The following is a 20,430-nucleotide window of genomic DNA, read 5'->3' as shown; positions in this document are numbered from 1 at the left end:
ACGAAGTTCCTGTGTAGCGGATCCTTCGACGTGTTGTGCTAGTTGTTTTGACATTCCTCCGGTCGGTCTGAGCAGCTAATGGCAAAGTGCTGAACACGAGTTTGGCGTCTTCTTCGGCGTCACTGGGACAAGCGCTGCAACTTCAAGTTGCCAACTGTTGAAACGGACGTAGATTTTCGAAACACTCGGACATCAAAGCACAGCAACAACGAAAGCGGGTCTTCATTCTTCCTGCAACATTGATGTCAGATATCTGGGTCCGACCAACGGGGGACTTCCTTGTTCACGCTTAAGCGCATGAAACTAAGCCCAACCGGCAGACGCATACCTACTAAAACACACGGTTTATCTCGAAGTTGACGATGGGGCAGAACCACGAAAAAACCGCACATGAATACCACTACTTCCTATGTTCGCCGCCACTACAAAGAGACCAGGCGAAACTCACCACCTGTTCCTGACTAAAAATACCTGTTTTTAGAGAACGGTACACATATCGATTCTTGTGTTGTAAGCCTTCACATACACCTCCGTGTCCAAAAGTAACCACACAGTCTTTCCTAAGCTGATTCCTTCTCACCACTATTACGTCCTTCATTTCACTCGCAGCCCTCTTCTTCCGGCGGGAACCACGAGGCTGCAGAAACAAAGACTTCATTGGAATTTTCATCAGGAAGACTTCCAATGCGTGTGCGTCGCTCTGCCTCATCAACTCCCGTTGCACTGCCGGCCGCACTGTCCCGGTGTTTTACTTGCCGGTTTCTCGTACCATTGTTGTTTTTCCCAGACATCTCATCTCCACTAGAATCGCTCGTATTCATTTCACTCGGGGGATACTCGACATGCATTGGAGCTAGCTGTCCACTTCTAGCCTGTTCCTTACTCAGATGTCTGCTGCCGGTGCTCAATGATTGCTCTCCCAGTCTCGCAAGTTCGTGTTTGCTTTGCTGCCTCTCCTGATCCCGCACCAGTTCTGTGGCAGCTGGTCTCGCAACGTGCGCTTCCTCTGGCCGTGCCAATGTCCGACACAACTCTCCCGATCGCGCCGCCGAATCCAGTCTTTTTTCATCGTTTAGAGTTTCCGGAGCCGGCAACGCAGGCACAGAGGCCGTCGCAATCGCTGGGTGTTTGCTGCCTCCTGTCTTTGGCGTTTTCGACGGCACCAAGCCATATTCCATACGCGCAAGCTCATGACCCATCGAACAGATCCCTCGGTCTTCTCTGTTCTCTGCGATTCTTCCCAGATCGCCGTTCCCCACGGAGTTCCTCCCACTGTTTGGAGACGCCGATTTTACCGCCAACTGACGCAGACCGGGCAGGTGTTCAGACTGTCCCAGCACTTCAAGCGCAGCCGAGTGTCTTTTTCCGCGTTTCCCCCCCAAATGCGCGGGATCCGCCCCCGCATGCGCTAGGTGAAGTCCAGGAGAATCCACCTCCTCGCTGGTCGGCAGAGAATTGTGTGAAACACCGAAAGTAAAAGAATCGACTCCTCCGGTCACTGCGGGTCGTCTAGCCTTCTGCCTCGGCAGATCCTCGTTTTTTTCAGGAATCAATTCGAGCTCCCTCTCAATGGTTCCGCGGCGAGATTCGCTTTCCACCAGGTTCGCCGACAGATACACACTGCCGTCTGAACAGACGCTGCCGTCCCGAAGGAGCTTCACAGAAAATCCTCGCTCCAGCCCCGACGTTCTGCGGGCTGTCCGACTGGGGTCTTCTGAAGGGCTTGCATGCGTCAGTTCCCGCGGTTCTCGTGTTGCGAGCTTCCTCTCTGGAAGCGACCGAGTCAACTGCAAAGATTTCTCGAGTTCCCCCCCGGGAGGTCCTTCTCCCTCCGACAAAGGGCGACGACGCTCTCCCAATAAATCCCGTTGCGGCTCGTCTCTTTCCACCAGCTCCTCAACAGGTTTCGAATGCTCTCCTGTCGTTCTTGGATGGACAGCGCGAATCTCGCGACTTATTTCACCACCCTTCGGCGCTACCGAAGAAGCCTGACAAGGGAGCGTCCCTGCGGAAGCGGTGGCGGCGAGTTGTCTCCGCGTGAGTGTCGGTGCGGCTTCCTCCTGAGCTTCCTCGCGTCTGTTACTTCTTTCTCCTGTGATTTGTCTTCGCTCTCTCTCTACGCGTCTCCTATCATGCGGCACCAAGGGCTTTTCTCGGACCTCCTGAAGCTGATACAAATGCGCATGTTCCTCAGACTCCGGTTCCAGACTCTCCTGCTGTACGCCTATCAATCTCTCCTGCTGCCTTTCGGCTTTCCTCCCATCGCTGCCTTTGTCGGAGCTGTCAACGGGAAGAGGCGCGCGAGAGGCCGTTTGCCTTGCGGCCGGCACGGGCGCCACGCGCGGAATCGCTGGTGGTGATCCAGGATTCACACTTGGCGAGAGGAGAAGCAAGTTTCCTCCGCCACTAGACGCGAAAGGCATCTTTCCCAGAGCCTGCGGCGGGTCTGCGTGTCCGGTGTAGCTGAGAGCACTAATGACGCTCTCCGCACTTTCCAGTCGTCCCCGCGTAAACGGGTCCTCAGGAGACTTAAGCAGTGATGCTCGTAGCCTTCGCCCGTCTGCTCGCTCCTCCTTCACGACCCCGAGATCTTCCTGTAGCACAGACTCTGAAGACTCATGAGGCGGGGGATGCAGCACCAGTTGTCGGTCTTGATCGCGCGCCTCTGACAAGAAGGCTCCACTGGAGAAGCGACGTCTGGGGCAGGTCGATTCCTCTCGACCTTCGTGTTCCGACCCCGAGACGTAGTGACCGTCTTCAATCACAAAGCCTTCTTCGTCTACTTCTTCTCGCGCCACACGCCTGGTCCTCCAAGACGCATCGCGGCCCGCGTCAGCCTTCAGCGCGACCTGTCTGGAAGGCGTCGCTACCCCAGCAATGAGCTCTTCTTGCGAAAGGCGTCTCTCTTTCTCTGCAGAATGAAGCTGGCGCCGAGCCACTCTGCCCGACGTGCTCCCCCGCGCAACGAGCGGCTGCAGCGGGTTGAAGTCCTGAGGCATCGAAAGCGAAGCTGAACTTGGTACTCCGGACTGAGGGGTCACCACCAGACGGTAGGGCTGTAGGCCCTGTCTCCATGGCAGGGCCGCTTGATGCCGCGAAAGCGGTTGACCACCGCGGGTCTGCTCGCCTGTCAGAGTCGGTAAATTCTGCATGGAGCCGGACAAAGAGCTGCCTAAAATCCCTCCGGTGAGCGGCCCTAGGCCCCGTGTCCGCTGGCGCGCCGAGAGTCCAGAGTCTCCACTCCGTCCCCGTCGCAGAGACGGAGACGTCCGTTCTCCTGTCGAGTCTGTACCAGTTCGGAAGGCAGCTTCGAACGCTTCTTGAGTGTCCTCTTGGGGTGGTCGCCTCAGTGGACCTGAAAGCCAAACAGAAAACAGAACGCATATCGTGGACAATGCGACCAGACGATGAATCGTCTATTCGTTCCAGAAAACACTGAGAAGAAGGGAAAGAAGGGCGGTTCTCTCAGACTGGTGAATATCACGAAAGGCAGCGGCAGCGCTGTAGGTTCGTGCAGAGCGAACGCAAAGTGGCCGTCACCCCAGTTGGACGGCAATCGAGAGTCGTGAGAGAGCGCGTGGGGTGTTGCTCTTCACACGATAAAAACACGCTGGAGAAAATCCAAAGGGTGTCCCGATTTGCATGCCCTGAAGTTCCTCCCGGCTCGAGGTATTTGCATATTTAGAACGTTGCATGAAAAAGTGAACCTATGCGCGTTGGCTGCTGTCTCAGATGCACCCGTTCATCGCAGTGTTGGAATCGTTCTTTTTTCTCTGATTTCATGACCACTGTCGAGCGGGAAGTTCAGTCCGTTCCTCTCCCTTCTTTGTTGGTGAGTGTCGGAGAATCCTAGCCGAACCGTCTTCGCAGTTTTCTTCCAACCCAGTGTTTCGTCCAACGACTTGCGGAGCTCTATAATAACTTGGCGTCGAAATGAGTCCAGCGGGAAACAAACCCATCCCAGAGATCCACCGTACCTAATTTGCGCTTGACTTGAACTCGTTTCACATACCGCTGTTCGACGTTCTGGTCGCTCGCGGCTGTGATTGTTGGGGGAGTTTCTTCGTGACCGCCTGAGTCGCCGAACCCGCAGGAGCCGGAGTCGTGTGGCCCGCCTCCTTGAGTGCAAGGTGTCGATACACCCGACGCACCGCGTAGTTCACCGTCCGGAAGTACTCCTGGAGGTCGCTCTCGCTCACATCTGTTTTTGTAGACAGAGTCGAAAACGTTGTTCGGACCGTGATGGTTAGGTGAACTAGTCAGGCTTCACAACGGCACCCAACGAGAGCTATTTTGACTTCCATGAACGGAGTTACACCTTGCCGCCAATCGCGGTTCGAAACGTCTCTCCATACATGTACGCTGGAAATCGCAGCGGACGAGAACAAAGGAGGCTTTGCTCAAGACTACAAGGAGAAGGGTCACGACGACAAACGCGAGGAATAACAGAGGAAGAAATCTCTTAAGAACGCGACGGAGGCCGACTCGCGGAAACAGCCATGTGGACAGAACGCCTCAAAGTTAAAAGACAAAGAGTGCCTTCAGAAATGCACATCAACGGAACCGCAGCAAACAGTTAAAGAAAAGGACGGGCTGTACCTGCGTAGTCCGTGTCGCCAGTGAGACACAGGAGTCGACGAAGGCGCTCCTCGAGGGTCTTCTCGACACTCGTTAACTTGCGCAAATCAACATCGAAAAGGTTGACCTCCTGGTCGACTTGCATCTGAAAAAAAGAAGCCGAAGGTAGCATCGATGACGAGTAACGCAGATACAATAGTATGGATAAATAGACAATGACAGGAAAAACAACTACTACATTACAAAAACGCCCACTCCTTTCTCCAGGCTGCGGCCCAGCAATGTGACGTTCCCCAGGGCTACGCTGACCACGACAAGAAGAGAGTTCCCTGAGAACGGTCGTCCACCCTGTGACCACGATTATTCGTCGACTAGAAATCTATGCACATAAACAGTGAAACAGATACGCCAAGACACAATCGTCCTGACGCGTGAACACGAACGCGTTTGAAAAAGTCGAATTCTTTTTATGACTCCCGTACACCACCAATCCCAGTCGGTCTCTAGGAGCTGTGGGTGCTTCACGGAACGCGTACATCGCCACCTGAACATGGCGAGGAGCTTAAAAAAATGTGTTCAGTCACATAAACGCATCGAATACTGCGGTACGAGCTTGAATGAAGCGGTACCAGCTGTAAACAAAGGAGTTTTGGGCTGCTGTTGTCTGAGAGAGATCGATACACATGAAGATGAGTCTCAGAAAGAGTAGACGACGAAACAGATGTCTAGAGTCTGTACCTGAATGCGTTTGTATTCTTTTCGAAATTCCTCATGCATCTGCTGTGCCTGTCTCAAGTCCTTCAACACGTCCGCCATTTCCGTATCGATTTCTTCCCCCAAGGTGACGCAGTCATCAACGGCAACCATCGCCACCGGCTCTTCCGGAACAATGAACTGCGCCAAAAGACAGCACACGAAGAATCTTCCTCAAAACAGGAAGACACGAAAAAGAACTGGGAGAGAAACGAACCTCTCATCCCACACCCCAAGACATACCTAGAGATACTCAGTGCACACAGTAGTTCTACATGCGCAAACACACGACCATATATATATATATTTATATACATATATATATATATATATATCTACGGATATGCATTTGCATGGAGGTGGATACGAGAAGTCAACCTAACTCGACTACAGACCAAGCGTCGCGGCTGTCAGTTTCGAACCTCCCAGCACAGGGTGGAGCGGAGACAGGAGCCCAAAGCGAAGGGTGGAGAAGGCGCGGAAACAAGACAATGCGCAACTTACTGTTGTCTTCGGCTCGGGCAAACAATCTGAAGAAAAGGGAAGAAGCTGACGAGGCGGGTCGTCGGGGAAAAATTCAGCGACTCCCGCGGCTCTTTGAGTCTGGACGGCAGTCATCTTGTAGAGGGCTGAGTGCGGACAGTCATAGGAAGGCATAACCGGTTTCCATGGAGGTACCTCATGAATCCCTTTTTTGCGTGTGCAAGTTCTACGGTCTTAGCAAAGTACAGGAACACCACACGAAAGAAAAAAGACGCCATCCATGCGTCCCGAACGTGATCCGTTTCTCTCAGCGAACAAGCCACAGCCGCGGAAATCCAAGACGAAACGAGTACACATGAGAGAGAAGAAACTCACGATCGCAAGGACCCGGCGTGGCAAACGCTTACTCGTCTCCAGTTCCTGCGCAAGCTCTTCCAATTCCGCGGTCGAACATCCAGTTAGCGTTTCAGCCTGGAAATAGACACACACGTTATCCATCCCCAGGGAAACCTCGGCAAACAAATGGATAACCGAACATCAAGTTAGATGCACACTTGAACATGCCATCCTTGTTCGGTATGTAAACCGTATCTGCCTTCCTCCAAAACGTCCCTACTCACACCTCTGGTTTCCTATATATCTGTATCTATATCTATATATATACGTATACATATGTACTTAGATACGTGTGGATGGCGAATGCATGGCCTCGTCTTTTTTTGACAGCCCAATTCCGGTCACGATAAGAGTAAGACGACAACTTCGTACTCCCAGTGGGCTCCGCCTCGTAGGCTTCACCAAACCTTTTTACTGCTTTCAGCATCCACACAAACACAATTCCGTTGAATCGACAGCTACCATGCTTTTGCACTCCACACATTTCTGTACGTATGTATTATGTAAGTATTATGTATGTATGTATATTATGTATGTATTCTGTATCTATTTATATACAGGAGAATGTGCATGTCTATCCGTAATTCAAAAGCCGATTACGCAGAGGCGAAGGTCGTGAGGAATCAGCCGTGGCATTTGACCCAAGCCGCGTGAGACAGAAGACACGAGATGACCGTGGCATTCACAAAAACACGCATTCTAACGACACTACAAAGGGCGTCCGGAGTCGAGACATGTCTGCGTACTGTGAGAATTTTCAGACGCTTTTCCACTTCGTTCAGCTGCGTCGAGCGCCGGCTGTAGCAGACCGTGCAGTCTGACATTGAAGTCTCTAAAGCGTTCTTGATTGCTTCAGCCTGACAGTTACAGAAAGGAATCGTTTTAGGCATTAAATCGGGGCTTCGCACACGACAGGCAAAAGCAAAGACTCCCGTTTTTTACGTTGAATCTTTTTCCGACTGGAACACACAGATTCGTCCACCCTGAACGATACATCATGCACATTGACGACCTCTTCTGACATGTGTGTCTGTCTTCGTCGCAGCAACCAACTAATAAGAAAGGGCGACGATCTCAGAGGGCCTTTGGCAGTATATCGACATGATCCTTTTTATCGACCGGCCAACGCCTATCTATCAAAGTCTGTCTACATACGTCGGCTTATCCATCAAAAAGCATTCACCTCAACACTTCTACGTATCGATCAGTACCTGTCATCAAGTATTTCTCCACATCTACCACCCTACATCTCTCTCGATCTCTCAACATCTATCTGTATGACTGTCAGTCTGTCAGTCTCTCTCCCTCCAATTATCTGCGTCGCTCTACCTCCTAATGTCCATATACGAACATCTACCTGCCAATGTCTATCTCCCCGCATCTCGTTCTCTCTACCAGCCCATTATAATAGATCGGCCTCCATCGATATTTCCATCACCTTCTATCTAGATGGATCTATGCACACCCGGCACTCACTTTTCGCTCACAACGCAAACGAACCACTGAAACAAGAAACACTCACCGTTTTATATGAACTGTAGTAAGTCTGAAGTTCTTTTGTCTGCTGCTGAACCTGCTGCTGAAGGAAATCCAGTCTGTCCTGAACCTTCGCCAGCTTGTCGAGGGTGTTTAGCATGCTGGAAAAAAGCGAGAGGGCACCACGAAAAAGTATGAACTCGAGAGAGAAGAACAAAGGCCTACTCTTAAGATTCCGATCCCTCGAAACGCTCTCGCGAAAAAGAAGCGACGGGACAGCAGCGGGGAGTCACTGTTCACCTGTGCGATAAAGTTTTCCCCCATCACAACGTATGTTCGTCCAAGCAACTACGCCTGTCTTTGTTATCGTATGCTACTTTACCCTGTGTACGACGCAGAACTCTTCATCTTTCGGAAAGAGAAACCTCAATCAATACAGCATAAAATAAAGGGAAATGTGAAGAAAGGCTTCAACTGTTTGAGCCATTCTAACAGACGCTTCCTAGACGCCAGGGCTCCGCAATGACGCTTGCTGGCGAATGAAGACGAAGAGACATGCCAAGGCCCTAGCCCAGAAAGAGAAGCCAGCAAAAACGTTGCGACGCAAAGTGACTTACTGGTCGCCAGGATCGCTCAGGGTGTTTTTCACTGAAAAAAACAAAGACAGAAGCGGTTTGACAGAATCCTGCAGAAACGCGAAACCCGTCTGCCCTTGTCCCCCAAGGCCTGGCCCCCCATCATAATAGAGGAAACACCTTGCAGCGAATCCGAGAGAGCGAACAGGCGCAAGGTCACCGAGAGACGTAACTCTCACAAAAAACCTACATTCAAGAAACAGAGAACGTGTCAGATTCGAAAAAACGTTTCACGTGTCTCGCCTTCTAAGTCGATCGTCGTCCTACGCTTACACAAGACAACAGAGGCGCCGTCTCTCTCTGTCTCTCGTACCCATCAACTGCAAGCGCCTCTTCATACTGGGCGTCTCCCCCACGCATATTCTATATTGGATTTCCAGCTCCCTCTGCCCCCAACTCCCCGCTTGTTTTTAACCTTGCTCAGTTGTGTGTCTCTGCTGTACGCCACGGCTTCTAAACTCACTGTTCCACTGCGATTCATCGCAGTCTTCATTCGTGGAGACCGTTCTGAACCAGAATCCCTTTCTGACTGGGTCGTCTCTGCCTGCAGCATCTTCTTTGTTCTTTGCACCTTCCTCGTCTTCCCTCCCATGCTCAGCCCTTGCTGTAGAGTTCGCATGCGGCGCAAGAGTTCTCCCCCTTTCCCCCTGAGCCGATTCAGCGCCTCCGTTCTTTGTCTCCGTTCGGCTTCCCATCCCCTCGCTCGCGACCGTTGCTGTCTCGCCGCCTGTCTCTCGGGCGCCGGACGCGCTCTCTTGATGCGAAAAGTGTCTCCCCACACTTTCGCCGGTGGCCTTCCGGGAAGCGCCACCTTCCACTGGCACGGTCGTGACGCCGTTCACGGGGACAGACGCCATCCGAAAGACACAAGAGGAGACACCTGTCTCCGCTGGCACCCTTGAATCCGCAGCCAGACTGCTGGAGCTTCCGGAGATCCCCCCTGAGGCATCCAGCGGGCGACTGCTCTGGCGGCGACAGGAGGTCTCGGCTTCGCCGGGGCGCGAGGTAGGGGATCCCTGCGAGGGATCGGATGACCCCGGAGACTTCTCAGAAGGCCCCGGAGAGGCCGGCGATGGCGCTGGCGCCTGTGGAGACTCTCTAGACGTCGACACGCAGGAAGGAGACACGACAATCTGGACCGTCGGAGACTCAGGAACCGGAGCTTGCCCCGCAGATCCTTCGCCAGGCGAAGCGATCTTCCCGAGCCCCGGAGACGTGCTCGATGGAGAGCGACTCCCGTGAGCTGGAGCCCAAACTGGAGTCTCCACAGGCGCGCCGGGGGCCTGCGTCACTCCAGCGGGCCCGAAGCTCGGCGTGGGGACGGTGGAGACGATGGGGCGCGACGGCGGGACCACCCACGACCCCGTTGGCGCGTACGAAGCCTGGTACGAAGCCTGGACACCTTGACACGGTTGAGCACTCTGGTAAAGCACTGTTTTTGAAACCGAGGACGGGATCGAAACCCCCCCAGCGTGTGGGGTAGTTCCTGGTGCCATTTCTAGCCTAGTGGGCTGTGCGCTCCCCACATAATAGGGGCGAGGGAACCGTCCAGCATCTCGAGTGTCTGCAGAAACTGTCCGATGAGAAGAAGTCCATCCTGGATGCGATGGCACGTACGCCCCTTGAGGATATGCCGGAAATGTCGCCGCGACTACGCCGTCAGGCCGTCCACTTGGAGACGAAAGCCGACTTGGAGGCGGAGTCACCGACCGCCACACGCGCGTCGCCGTGGGCGAGCTCTGGCGAGCCCTTCCAAGCGATTCAGGCGACATCCCCGGCATGTACCGGCGGCCAGTGGACCCTGTGGGGCACGTGGCGACACCTGCCGGGGACACGGAGACACATGCCGGGGACATGGACACCTTGCCGTAGGGTGGGGTGCGGGGCGACGGACCAGCGCGCACTGGGGTCGATGGCGGAGCCTGGAGGCCTGCTCCCTGTTTCAGGTGACCGGCAGTCTGCGGAGCCTCAGGGCTCGCGTAGTAGACCCGCGTTGGGCTTCCGGGTCTGGCGACCGCAGCTCTGGGCCACTGGGGCGCCGGTATAGGCCCGTAGGGCGAGGGGATGGTAGCTTGTCCCGGCACGGTGTACTGCGAAAAGGAGGAGGAGCCGGTCGTCGGCACACAGCACGAGGAACACCATTCGAACGCGTCTTTGCCCGAGGCTACGCGAGTGTCTCTCAGTCTCCGAGGAGACACTTTCCGCGCGGACCTCCCGCTGGAGAGACGCTCCACACTGGGGTCACCACAGAGCCAAGGACGCCGGCCAAGCCGCGGGTTGTTTTTGTGCATTTCTTCTGCCTCAGCTCGAGTCAGGGGCACGATGACCCGGGGCGCGTTCGATAGCGGCGACGAAGCCTGCATCTTTGAAGCTTCAGGGGGAGCAGAAAGAGAGCGCGCAGCGCAGGAGTGAGACCGCGACGCACAAACACCAGACACTCCTGGAGAAGCTGGGAGATACTGCAGCGTGTCTGCGTGGCGAAGAATCACGCGAGCAGGTTTAGGTGGCAGCGAAGGTTGCGAGGTTGCCGAGAGAAGGCAACGGGTCGCCGTGGATGTCGAGAGCTCGCGAGAGAAGGAAAGAGATTTCTGATTCAAGTTGTGCTGACAGCTAGGAACAGGCGGTGCACAAGATGATGCCGATGCAAGATGGAAGGCGAGGGAGGCAGAGGGAGCAGAAGAGGAAGACAAAGATGTCGACGAAGCTGTGACGCCTTGTGCGGGCGGCTGCCCCTGGACTGCACGCAGCGGTGCAGCTTGTGAAGTCTCCTCAGGGTTCCTGTCGGTCTCGTGTCTCACAGGCGAGTCAACACAACGCGGGTGGAAGGACGAGACACCTGAGACAGGCGATTGGCCGTTTGACTGCAGCTCTACACACTCTGTGTCCCCGGACTCTGGAGCAGGGAGAGAGGAGCAGAACGAGTAGAAGGCGACCGAAGAAGACACTTCAGGAATGGTCTGCAGACGCAGTGCGGGTTCGTAGATCTCTCGCGACGAGAAACGCTGCTGAGAGTCCTGAACTTGCGAATTCTCCTTGGTGTGATCGAGTGTCTCGATTTCGCTTCCCGCGTTGTCTTTTCGAGGTATCGGCACAGGCCGAAACTTCCGGGGACGGACCGTCTCGGGAGGTGATGGAAGTCTCGCCTCGTGGGGGGTAATCTCAAGGTCTCGAATCCGTCTACGGCCTCCTTCTTTCCTCGGTCGCGAAGCCTTCCGCTCTCCCTTCTCTTCTTTCCTCTCTGTTTTCTCGCCCTTCTGCTCGTTTTTCTCCTGTCGCTTCTTCTCTCTCTTCTCCTGCTTTTTCTCTTTCTTCTGGAGGCTGTTTCGCCTTTGAACAACAGGAGACGAAGCGCGGTGACGCGGACCCGAAGAACTCCAGTGCCAAGTCTGGCGATTCCGCTGTCCGATCTTCTTCTCGCCTTCTCCCGAAAGTTCAGACGTCGAGTGAAGGAACTCGCCGCTGTCCTGTGTCTGCTCCTCGCGCTCCTCCGTGATATCGGGCAGACGTGAACCTCTGCGAAACGACGCGAAGGAGGATCGTGGTCGCGCGTCTTCCCTGCAGATCTGCAAGCGGTGAGGCGCTGCAGAGCTTCGCGTGCAGGAGGCTTCACAGTGCTTCGTAGAAACTCGAGAGCTCTCGCAGTTCCTCAGACAACCGACAGACGCTGCAGAAGTCGAGTCTTTTTCTCTGACCCCTCGCGAGACTGAAATAATCGCAGTTCCTTCTAGAGATCCCTCTTCTCTCTCGACCGCTGAAGGGCGATCAAGCTTCGCTGTCTCCTTTCCCTGGAGGTTTTTTTCCAGATCCCTTGCAGCGCTCTTCCCACGAGGGAACAAACGTTCTTCTCGTTCGCTTCGGGACACAGACGAAGATTCAGGAGAGCGCACCGCGAGTGTTTCCGTTGAAGACTTCGCACTGCTCAAGGCGCGAAGTCTGGGAGAGTCCAGAGGGGGAGGAGGAGGGCGCGGAGACAGAGGAAGACGTCGCGCCTGTCGGGGGCCCTTGACCGCTCGTGAAGAGGCAGCGAGAAACAAAGAAACACCTGCTCCGCCAGTGAATTTGAGTCTGTTCGGTGTCTCACACGACGACCAGGTCGATGGCGAAATACGTCCCGGAACAACTGAAGGAGAAGATGCTGAAAGTGGTGGTTTAGATGATGCACAAGGTAACAAAAGAGACGAAGATGAAGAAGCTGACGAAGACGGATATGATGACGGTGAAGAGTGTGAAGAAGAGTTTGGAATCGCTTCCTCAGCCCTATACACACTGACACAACCTTCAGCGTCTGCGTCGCCTTGGTCTTCTTCCTCTTTCTCCTCTTCTGGTTTGTCGTCAATCTGAGCAGGCTCCTTCGCCGAAAAAGAAAAACACGAAGCTGGAGAATCCGATTTGGAGAGACCACCCCACACGGGGGACAGGGAGCTCGTAAGAAGAGTTGGAGAGTCGTCTCCGGACGCCGAACAGTCGTGCAAAGCAAGGGCTGAGACTGAGATCTGCGTGTCTCCGGCGCCCTCTGAACCGACCGGAGCTTCGCCAAAAGTCGAAAAAGGGACTGGAAGAGACGCGAGGAGAGACCCGAAGACGGGAGAACTTGCACGCGCCTCCTTTTCGCTGTCAGCACAAGCTTCTTCTCCCGAGTCTGCGGATGCAACGGGTGTCTCCAAATCTGCCTCGCCCTCAAATTCCTGCGAACCTATGCAAAGAGGCTCGCGCCGCCCTGAGGCGCAAGAGAACACAACTGCCGCGTCTTCCTGACCTAACTGAAAGTCACGCGGAACAAGCCACTCCGCCCTCTCACAATCTCCTTTGAGTTCTTCTATTTCTTCTGACTGTTCTACGCCTCCTCGTTCCGCTGCTGGCGACGGCCGCGCCTCGCTTGCTTCGTTCTCTCCTGGTTTCTTCGCGTCGTCGTCCGCTTCTTCTGATTCTCCGGAGGCTTCGATGAGAAGGGCAGGTAACACCTGAGAGACAGTCGACGAAGCTTCTGAAGAGCGGGATGAATCACGCAAAAGATGAGAAGATTCCGGATTTGAGATGGCAGGCGACGAAGTGTTGACGGTCGCTACGCCTTGCAAGATGACGCCCGAAGACTGGCGCGACAGTTCTGAAGGCGACCTCGTGCAGATGATAAAGTGATCCGTGAAGCTTCGGCGCGCAGACGGATGCGTCTCGTCGGGAACCGGGTGGCTGAGAACCGGGAGAGATTCACTCTCACTTTCCTCTTCACTGTCGCTCTCACTTTCCTCTTCACTGTCGCTCTCGCTTCCTTCTTCACTGTCGCTCTCGCTTTCTTCTTCACTGCCTTTGTCGCTTTCTTCTTCACTGTTTGTTGTTCCACTCTTCCTTTCACTTGCTTGCTCTGTCTCTGCCTCGACGTCTCCTCTTCCTTCGTCGGATGCTTCGTGCGTTATCTCCCCTCGCTCTTTCTCTTCACTGTCCGCTCTCTCTGAAGGCGGCTCGTCTGCGTCCCCCTCTCCGGGCCTCTTGACCGGGGTCTGAAGCGATGCCGAAAAAACGGGAAGAGAGCGCTCACACGTGACGGAACTGCAAGTCTTGATCTCGAAAAATGACAGGGGCAGAATACCCTTCTCCCGGATCTCTTCGGCCCTCTCAACGTTGCCGACAGATCCTTCTGTCACAGTCTCTTGTTCTTCGTGTCCGAGTTCCTCTCGGTCTTCCTCTCCTCTCCCTTGGTCTGCTTCTCTGTCTTCAATGTCTTTCTCCCCCGCGTTCTCCTGAGCGTTATCTTGTTTTCTCTCTGGATCGGTCTTCTCTTCTCTCGCTTCAGTGAGCTCCTGTTCTCTCTCCTGCTCCGTCGGGTGCTGTCTCTCTACTCCAATCTTCTGCTCTCCCTCCTGACCGCGTTTCTCTTCCGACCAGATCTCTCCTGCGTGTGACGCAACGCACTGCTCCGCCTTCGCTTCCTCGCTTCCCTCTCTGAGTTCTCCAGAGAGCGTTTTTCCTTCCTCTTCTTCACCTCGTTCTCTTTCCTCGTCGCCCTCCTTCTCTGTGTCGGTGTCGGGACTCGCGGCTCTCGAGTCGCCTACTGGCAGCTGACCTTCTCGTTTGTCTTCTTCTTCACCGATCACCAACGGTTGTGTACTCCCTGAGGAAGAAGACGAGAAAAAAACGAACGGCGCTTCTGGGCGACACCTGAAGGGCAGCGGATCAGGCCCAGCTGAGCGCGGATCCGGAAAAACAGCCTCCTCCGAAAAAGACAGGGGGAAAGGCGAAGGCAAGTCGAACGTCTTCGAGTACGCCTCCCAAGAAGAGAATCCCCCACAGACAAGTGTTGGTTGTAACGATGGAGCAGGCCTCTCGAGCCCGTGTGGGATGCGAACCTCCGAAGCAGACACAGTGAACGAATTGTCGGTTGGGTGTTGCTGAGGCGCAGAATCGACTCTTGAAGCGTCTTCACAAGGACTCGCCTGCTCGGCTTCCTTCCTCGCCTTTCCAGAGCATGCACCGTTCACTGCTTCTTCGTAACGTTTGAGCGTTTCAGATAAGTCACCAGTCGCCTCGGCTTCCACAGGCTCTCCGGCGCGCTCTTCTGCTTCTTCACACGAAGCCGGCAAGTGACGTAGTTCCGGAGAAAGCTGATCTGCCTCTGGAATCTCCTCCTCTTGGCGGTCGTGCTTGTGTCTCCTGGCTGGTGGACAGACTGGGAGTCCCGGGAACGCTTCAGCGCCGGTCCGAGAGAACGAGTTGTCAGGGGACCCCGCGCCCGAAAAACCTGCAACTGCCGAGGACTGAAGTGTCAAAAAACGAGCCTCAGCCTCCTCCCCTGAAAAGGAACAATATGGACTCCGCTCTGTCTCAAAGTCTTCAAAAGTCTTCCCCTCGTTTCTATTGTTTTCGAAACCAACACCTGCGCTTTCGAAGTGAGGGGATACGATGTCGCTGACACCCGTCGCTTCTTCAGGTCGCTCTTGGTCACTCTCTGGCGTCTCTGCCTCACTGGCGTCAACGAGACGTGATGTGTGTGCCTCGAGCAAATTGTCAAAGGAAAGGAACTCAGATTGATGGTCCTCCTCTGTTATGCATTCAACTGGTCCTCTCGCCACTCTAACAACGGATGCTTCACACAGGTCCCTTGAGTCGACCTTTCCTGTGTCTTCTTCACTTTCGTCCTCTACTTCTTCCTCTTCGTCTTCGCTTCCTTCCTCTACTTCTTCCTCTTCGTCTTCACTTTCTTCCTCTCCTTCTTCCTCTTCTTCTTCACCCTCTTCCTCTACTTCTTCTTCACTTTCTTCCTCTACTTCTTCTTCTTCTTCACGTTCTTCCTCTACTTCTTCCTCTTCTTCTCCACTTTCCTCCTCGACTTCACCTTCTTCCTCTAGTTCTTCCTCTTCGTCTTCTTCTCCTTTTTCTTCGCCTTCTTTTCCCTCTTCTTCTTCGACTTCTTCTGCTTCGCCTTCTCCCTGGTCGTCCTTTTCGTGCGCCTTCACGTCTTCTGTGTGCTTCTGTTCGTTGTGATTTCCAGACTCTTTGTTCGCCCTTGCATCACTGGTTTCTTCTGCAACTTGTTCCTCGACTTCGTCTCCGTCGGACTGGGAAGCGTTCTTCGACTCCTCTTCGCAATAATGTTCTCTTTCTTCGTCCTCGCGCGAATCTGTCTTTTCTTTCTTTGCCTCCTTTCCGTTAGGGACGTCTTGTCTCTTTTCCTCGTCGGCAAGTCCTTCGAGATCGGCACCTTTTGAGCTTACTAGCACATCCAAAACTTCTCCCGGATCCTCGCCTCTTGATGGTTCTTCTGCTTCTTCCTTTTCTGGCCCCCCTGGTGAATCCTGCTTGCGAACGCCTTCTCGAGACGAAGGGACGCTTGTCTCTTTGGTTCCCTCTCTGCAGTCCTCCTCCCGAGCTCCCTGTTCTTTGGGCCTTGGCTCTCTTTCGGAATTATTCTGAGTGTTTTCCTCTTCAGCTAATGCAAATTCCGTTTCAGATCCCTTCCGTTCACACGTTTCTTCTCGGTCTTCGTGCTTCTCTTCTGACCCCGTACGATCCCTCAGATCGTTCTCTATTTCCACGGTCTCTGCACCCGGTTGAATAGGAATGAACGAACTCTCGAAGTTATCTGCTGCCTCTCCTTCACTTTCCTCAGTTTCCTCTTTCGCCTTCGACTGTGGGACTGGATTCTTTGCCTGCTGATTGCCGGCGGAAAACGAGAAAAAATACGTAGGCCCACTTTCTCCGCCGTCGGAAATTCCTTCCTCAGCCTTCTGTTCACTTTTGTCTCCTCCACTCTCTTCTTCTTCACTCTCTTCTTCTTCACTCTCTTCTTTTCCACTCCCTTCTTTTCCACTCCCTTCTTCTCCACTCTCTTCTTCTTCACTCTCTTCTTCTTCACCCTCTTCTTCTTCACTCTCTTCTTTTCCACTCCCTTCTTTTCCACTCCCTTCTTCTCCACTCTCTTCTTCTTCACACTCTTCTTCACCCTCTGGCTCTGACCGCCTCTCTAACAGTACACAGTTGTCTTTTCCTTCTGCTTCTTGAGTTGCTTCCTGAACGTTCTCCTGCTCGGCTTCCTCTTGAGTGACCTTCTGAGTGGATTCGTGAGACGCGTCCTGTCCTTCTTGCTCGCGTTCTGCTCCAAGGTCTTGTCTCGAGGCGTCAAGCGCCCTTAAACCGGCACCCACAATCTCCCCCTCTGTTTCGATCCTTTTGCAGTCTGCTGCCGGTTCGTCTACACGTTCCTCGTTCTGCTCGCGCTCTCCCAGACTCGAGACCTCACTCTGGATTTCTTCGAATGTTGTCACAGTTGGTGCCTGAACAGCGAACAGAGAGACGTCCTCGTCTCTGCCTTCGACGCGGACAGGTGCAGAAGCTGCTGACAGAGAACCTGACGCGGCTTCGCCTTCGATCAGTCGGTGCTGAAGACCGAACCCCCGGGAGAAGTCTGTGTGAGGCACTCCGTTCGTGCTTCCTTCTCCAGAAGAGAGCTCTGCCGGCCTGGCTTGCAGTCGACTTTGGTCGTCCCCAGCGTGGACGAAGAACGTCGATTTTCCACGACTGAGAGAGGCAGCCGGCGCGGAAGCACCTGGCTCGACGCTCGTGCTTGTTTCTTGCGTGGAGCGACCTGCGTCGCTGGAAACGACTCTCTTCTCTTGGCTTGCTTCTTGTCGACAAGACGAAGGCCACTGCACCGGCGCAGAGACCCACCGTTGAGGAGGTGAGCTGGTAGCGAAGTCCTTGAAGAGGGTGTTGATCGCTTCCTCGTTCTCGCCGACGCGCTTGCCAAGAGCAGCAACTCCAGCGCTGTCTCCTGGAGAGCAGACGGCCACTGTTTCGTATCTGCTTCCGACACAGACGGGGAACGAAACTCCTGAAGCGTTGGCCCCAGGGTTCTCAGGAGGCTGCGTTAGCACCGACGTCGGTGCGTCGTCGTCTCCTTCGCCTGAGGCCTCCGACGAAGCCACTGAAGAGGCTGACTGCGTCCTCTCGCCTGCGCCAACGAGGAAATTGGGGAGTGGAAAAGCAGAGACAGCTGAGGGCGAGGGAAGCGTCGAGTGAGTCGCGTCTCGCGTCCCTGACGGAAGACAACCTATAAAAGAAACGGAGCCTTCTAGAGTTCGAGCGTCGAGAGATGCGACGCCCTTTGAGGCGTGTGAAGTCGCGGATCCCCCAGCGGGTGCTTCCAAAGGTGGAGGGATGTCAGCCGGAGCCGCGTGAGAGAACCGATCTGTGAAGAGAAGGGAAACAGGCTGCGGACTCGACTCAAGTGTCTCTGTACCTTCACTCTCTGCGTCTTCACACTCTACGCTCACAGCCGGTGTCGCGCGAGGCAAGCAGACAGCGGCACACTTCTCGGAAGCCGCCTGAGAAGTCTTGCCTGCTGCCGAAGGCCCTGTGACAGACGCTGAAGGTTCGACAGTTGAGAAAAGGCGCAGGGGGTAGGTACTCGCACAACCACTCCGGTTTGGCGTGGCATCACGCGCCACAGAACGCGCACATACTGGAGCGCAGGATGTCTCTGTATCAGAGATGGGGGAAGGCTCGGACGGCTCTGGAACGCAAGCCAAGAAAGACTCTTCGGCTCCTTCGACGCGAGCGGCTTCTGACCGATCTTCTTCAGTCCCTGGAGTTCGATTCTGATTAAGTTCTTCGTAGCTGAAGAACGCTAAAGGTGGAGACGAAGGGGCAACTGATGGTGAATCCGAGCACGAACGGATGGCGAGAGGCGGGGGAGAAACTCCTGAGCGCTGTCGGCATAGGCGCGGGGACGGGGGAGCTGTCTGAGCACTTGCAGACGGTTCCTCAGGTGGATCTGTTCCGGCGGAAACCTGAGATTCGAGGTGCGGCGTCGAAAAGGCGCGTACGTGGCAGAGGCTTGCAAGGCGTCCACAGGCGTCAGAAGCGAAGGCTGCGCGAGAGGAAGAACGCGAGGCGAGAGAGTCGAAGGAAAGAACGTCTGAAGTAGAGGCGCACCGAGTCACACACGCTGATTCAAAAGGCGAAGAGTCACACGAAGAAGCGTCGCGATCGCTCGTCAGCAAGAGGCCAAGGGAGTGAATGGAGAGGAGGATGAGTCCCGCGACAGTCAGCAACAGCCACGTCCACGCGGAAATGGCCGGCGAGCAAAGCCCGGCGACGGATAGAACTAAGAAAGGGAGCACGAAACTCGCAGGAGAGCTGTGCCGCGAACGGGGTATGCACACCCGCTCTAATGCCATGAAACAGACCGACAGAAAGTCAGCGGCTTGCCTGAAAGCGGACATGAAGAGAAAAAAGAGGCGAAAACGCAGGAAGCTCTGCCGAAAAGACTGCGACGGCGGACAACTGGCTTCCCGGATGTGGCCTGTAACGCGACGACACAGACAGACGAAGAAAACCGCTCGAGAAAACCGGAGTTTGCCAGGATCGTGTGGATAACCGCAATTCACCCGTGAAACCAGACACCGCTGTGAAGGCTGTCAAGCGCCGCCAGAAAAAGAGACACAGTTGGAGCAGTTCTGGAGTTCTTCAGCCGCTCGAAACAGCACCCCAATTCCCCACGCCGCAGTGAAGAGTTCCAACCTACCTAATGGTGGGTTCACACGCAATAACTACCTTCCACGTTTGCCACGGGAGTACAGCGATCTGCAGTAACAGTTCTCAGCCCTTCTTTCCGTTTGACAAGATGCGTACAACCTGTACGAATCTAGGATACTGTATTTGCGATTTCAATTAGGAATACTCAAACATGGGTACGGCTGCGATGCGTGACCCGAAATATAGAAAACCCCGTTCTCTGATGCAGCACCGTTCGGTTTCGTACATTAGGTGAGAAAGTAGACCGGTACCAAGCTCGCACATCATTTCTCCCTACTGTCCACGCTCACTTTTGGCATACATATAACTTGTGGTCCCAGGGTACACTCCGAAGGTGTAGGAAAATCAGATCAGGAGCGAAACAGACAATCTAAATCGCGTACCACCGGCAAAGGCTCATCGACTTCACCGCGACGCGGGGACACGAATCGACCGGGTAAAACGCGACTCTACTCAACGGGTGACCGCGAGAGTCCGCGAAGAGCGATTCTCATCGTGTCCGTTTTTAACTCACTGTAGAGCTCTGCGGTGTTGTTGCTCGTCGTTTTAGACTTTAACTGGGCGTCCGAGGGAAGGTGGGCCATGAGTTTCGAAGAACCATCCTGTCGGATGGTCAGCTTCCGTAAGGAAGGCGCAGACTGCCAAGCTGCCAGGCGTTGCAAGATCCGGGATCGCGAATTCCCGCGAAAAGAAGCTTACTAATTGCACCACGCGCCCGAGAGAACAGATCAGAGTTACCAAGTTAAACTAAGGCCCCAAAAGGTACCAAAATATACTCGCAGAATCCAGTTTCTTCTGATTCACTTCGGGGCTTGGAACGCGTCAGCGCACCGTGCGCGGAACACAGCTCGTGCACGCTGCTCGATTTTCCTCGGTCGACACCGAAAATGCGGAAGGATAAAATGACACAGAGGAGGGGGGTCATTCAAGCAAACACCTAGATGAGATTAAACGGAAGTTTCGGAACCAAACGCCGGTGCAGTCCACGCAGCTAGTTCGATTGCGACACGCTCCACTCCTCTTACGGCCAGCGGAGGAGGGAGACGAACTTGCTAGTTTCGCCATCTTCGCTGCAGCACCT

At 54.5% G+C, this 20,430-nt stretch overlaps 1 protein-coding gene across 1 annotated transcript; it reads right to left on the bottom strand.

Moving 5' to 3' along the window:
* Positions 1-73: 73 nt before the first annotated feature.
* Positions 74-20,317, bottom strand: TGME49_311230 (hypothetical protein). Its single transcript, XM_002364324.1, has 11 exons — positions 19,864-20,317; positions 8,785-19,116; positions 8,304-8,334; positions 7,733-7,847; positions 6,957-7,067; positions 6,222-6,285; positions 5,836-5,960; positions 5,317-5,472; positions 4,600-4,723; positions 4,013-4,201; positions 74-3,355 (listed from the first exon to the last, which is right to left on the bottom strand). The coding sequence occupies exons 1-11, from the start codon at positions 19,931-19,933 to the stop codon at positions 600-602; spliced, it is 14,073 nt and encodes a 4,690-aa protein (XP_002364365.1). The 5' UTR covers positions 19,934-20,317; the 3' UTR covers positions 74-599.
* Between the last annotated feature and the right edge of the window lie 113 nt (positions 20,318-20,430).

The sequence above is a fragment of the Toxoplasma gondii genome, chromosome XI (genome assembly GCF_000006565.2).
Source record: "Toxoplasma gondii ME49 chromosome XI, whole genome shotgun sequence".
In the NCBI taxonomy this organism is placed as follows: Eukaryota; Apicomplexa; class Conoidasida; order Eucoccidiorida; family Sarcocystidae; genus Toxoplasma; species Toxoplasma gondii.
This window is presented reverse-complemented; position numbering and strand designations above follow the sequence as displayed.

Excerpts from the sequence above, each read along its gene's own strand:
- TGME49_311230 (XM_002364324.1), bottom strand. The coding sequence starts at position 19,933 with ATGGCCCACCTTCCCTCGGACGCCCAGTTAAAGTCTAAAACGACGAGC. Across the intron at positions 7,848-8,303 it reads CTGAGCGATCCTGGCGACCA|CATGCTAAACACCCTCGACA; the intron begins GTAAGTCACTTT and ends GCTTTTTTCCAG. Across the intron at positions 5,961-6,221 it reads TGCGCAGGAACTGGAGACGA|CCCTCTACAAGATGACTGCC; the intron begins GTAAGCGTTTGC and ends GTCCGCACTCAG.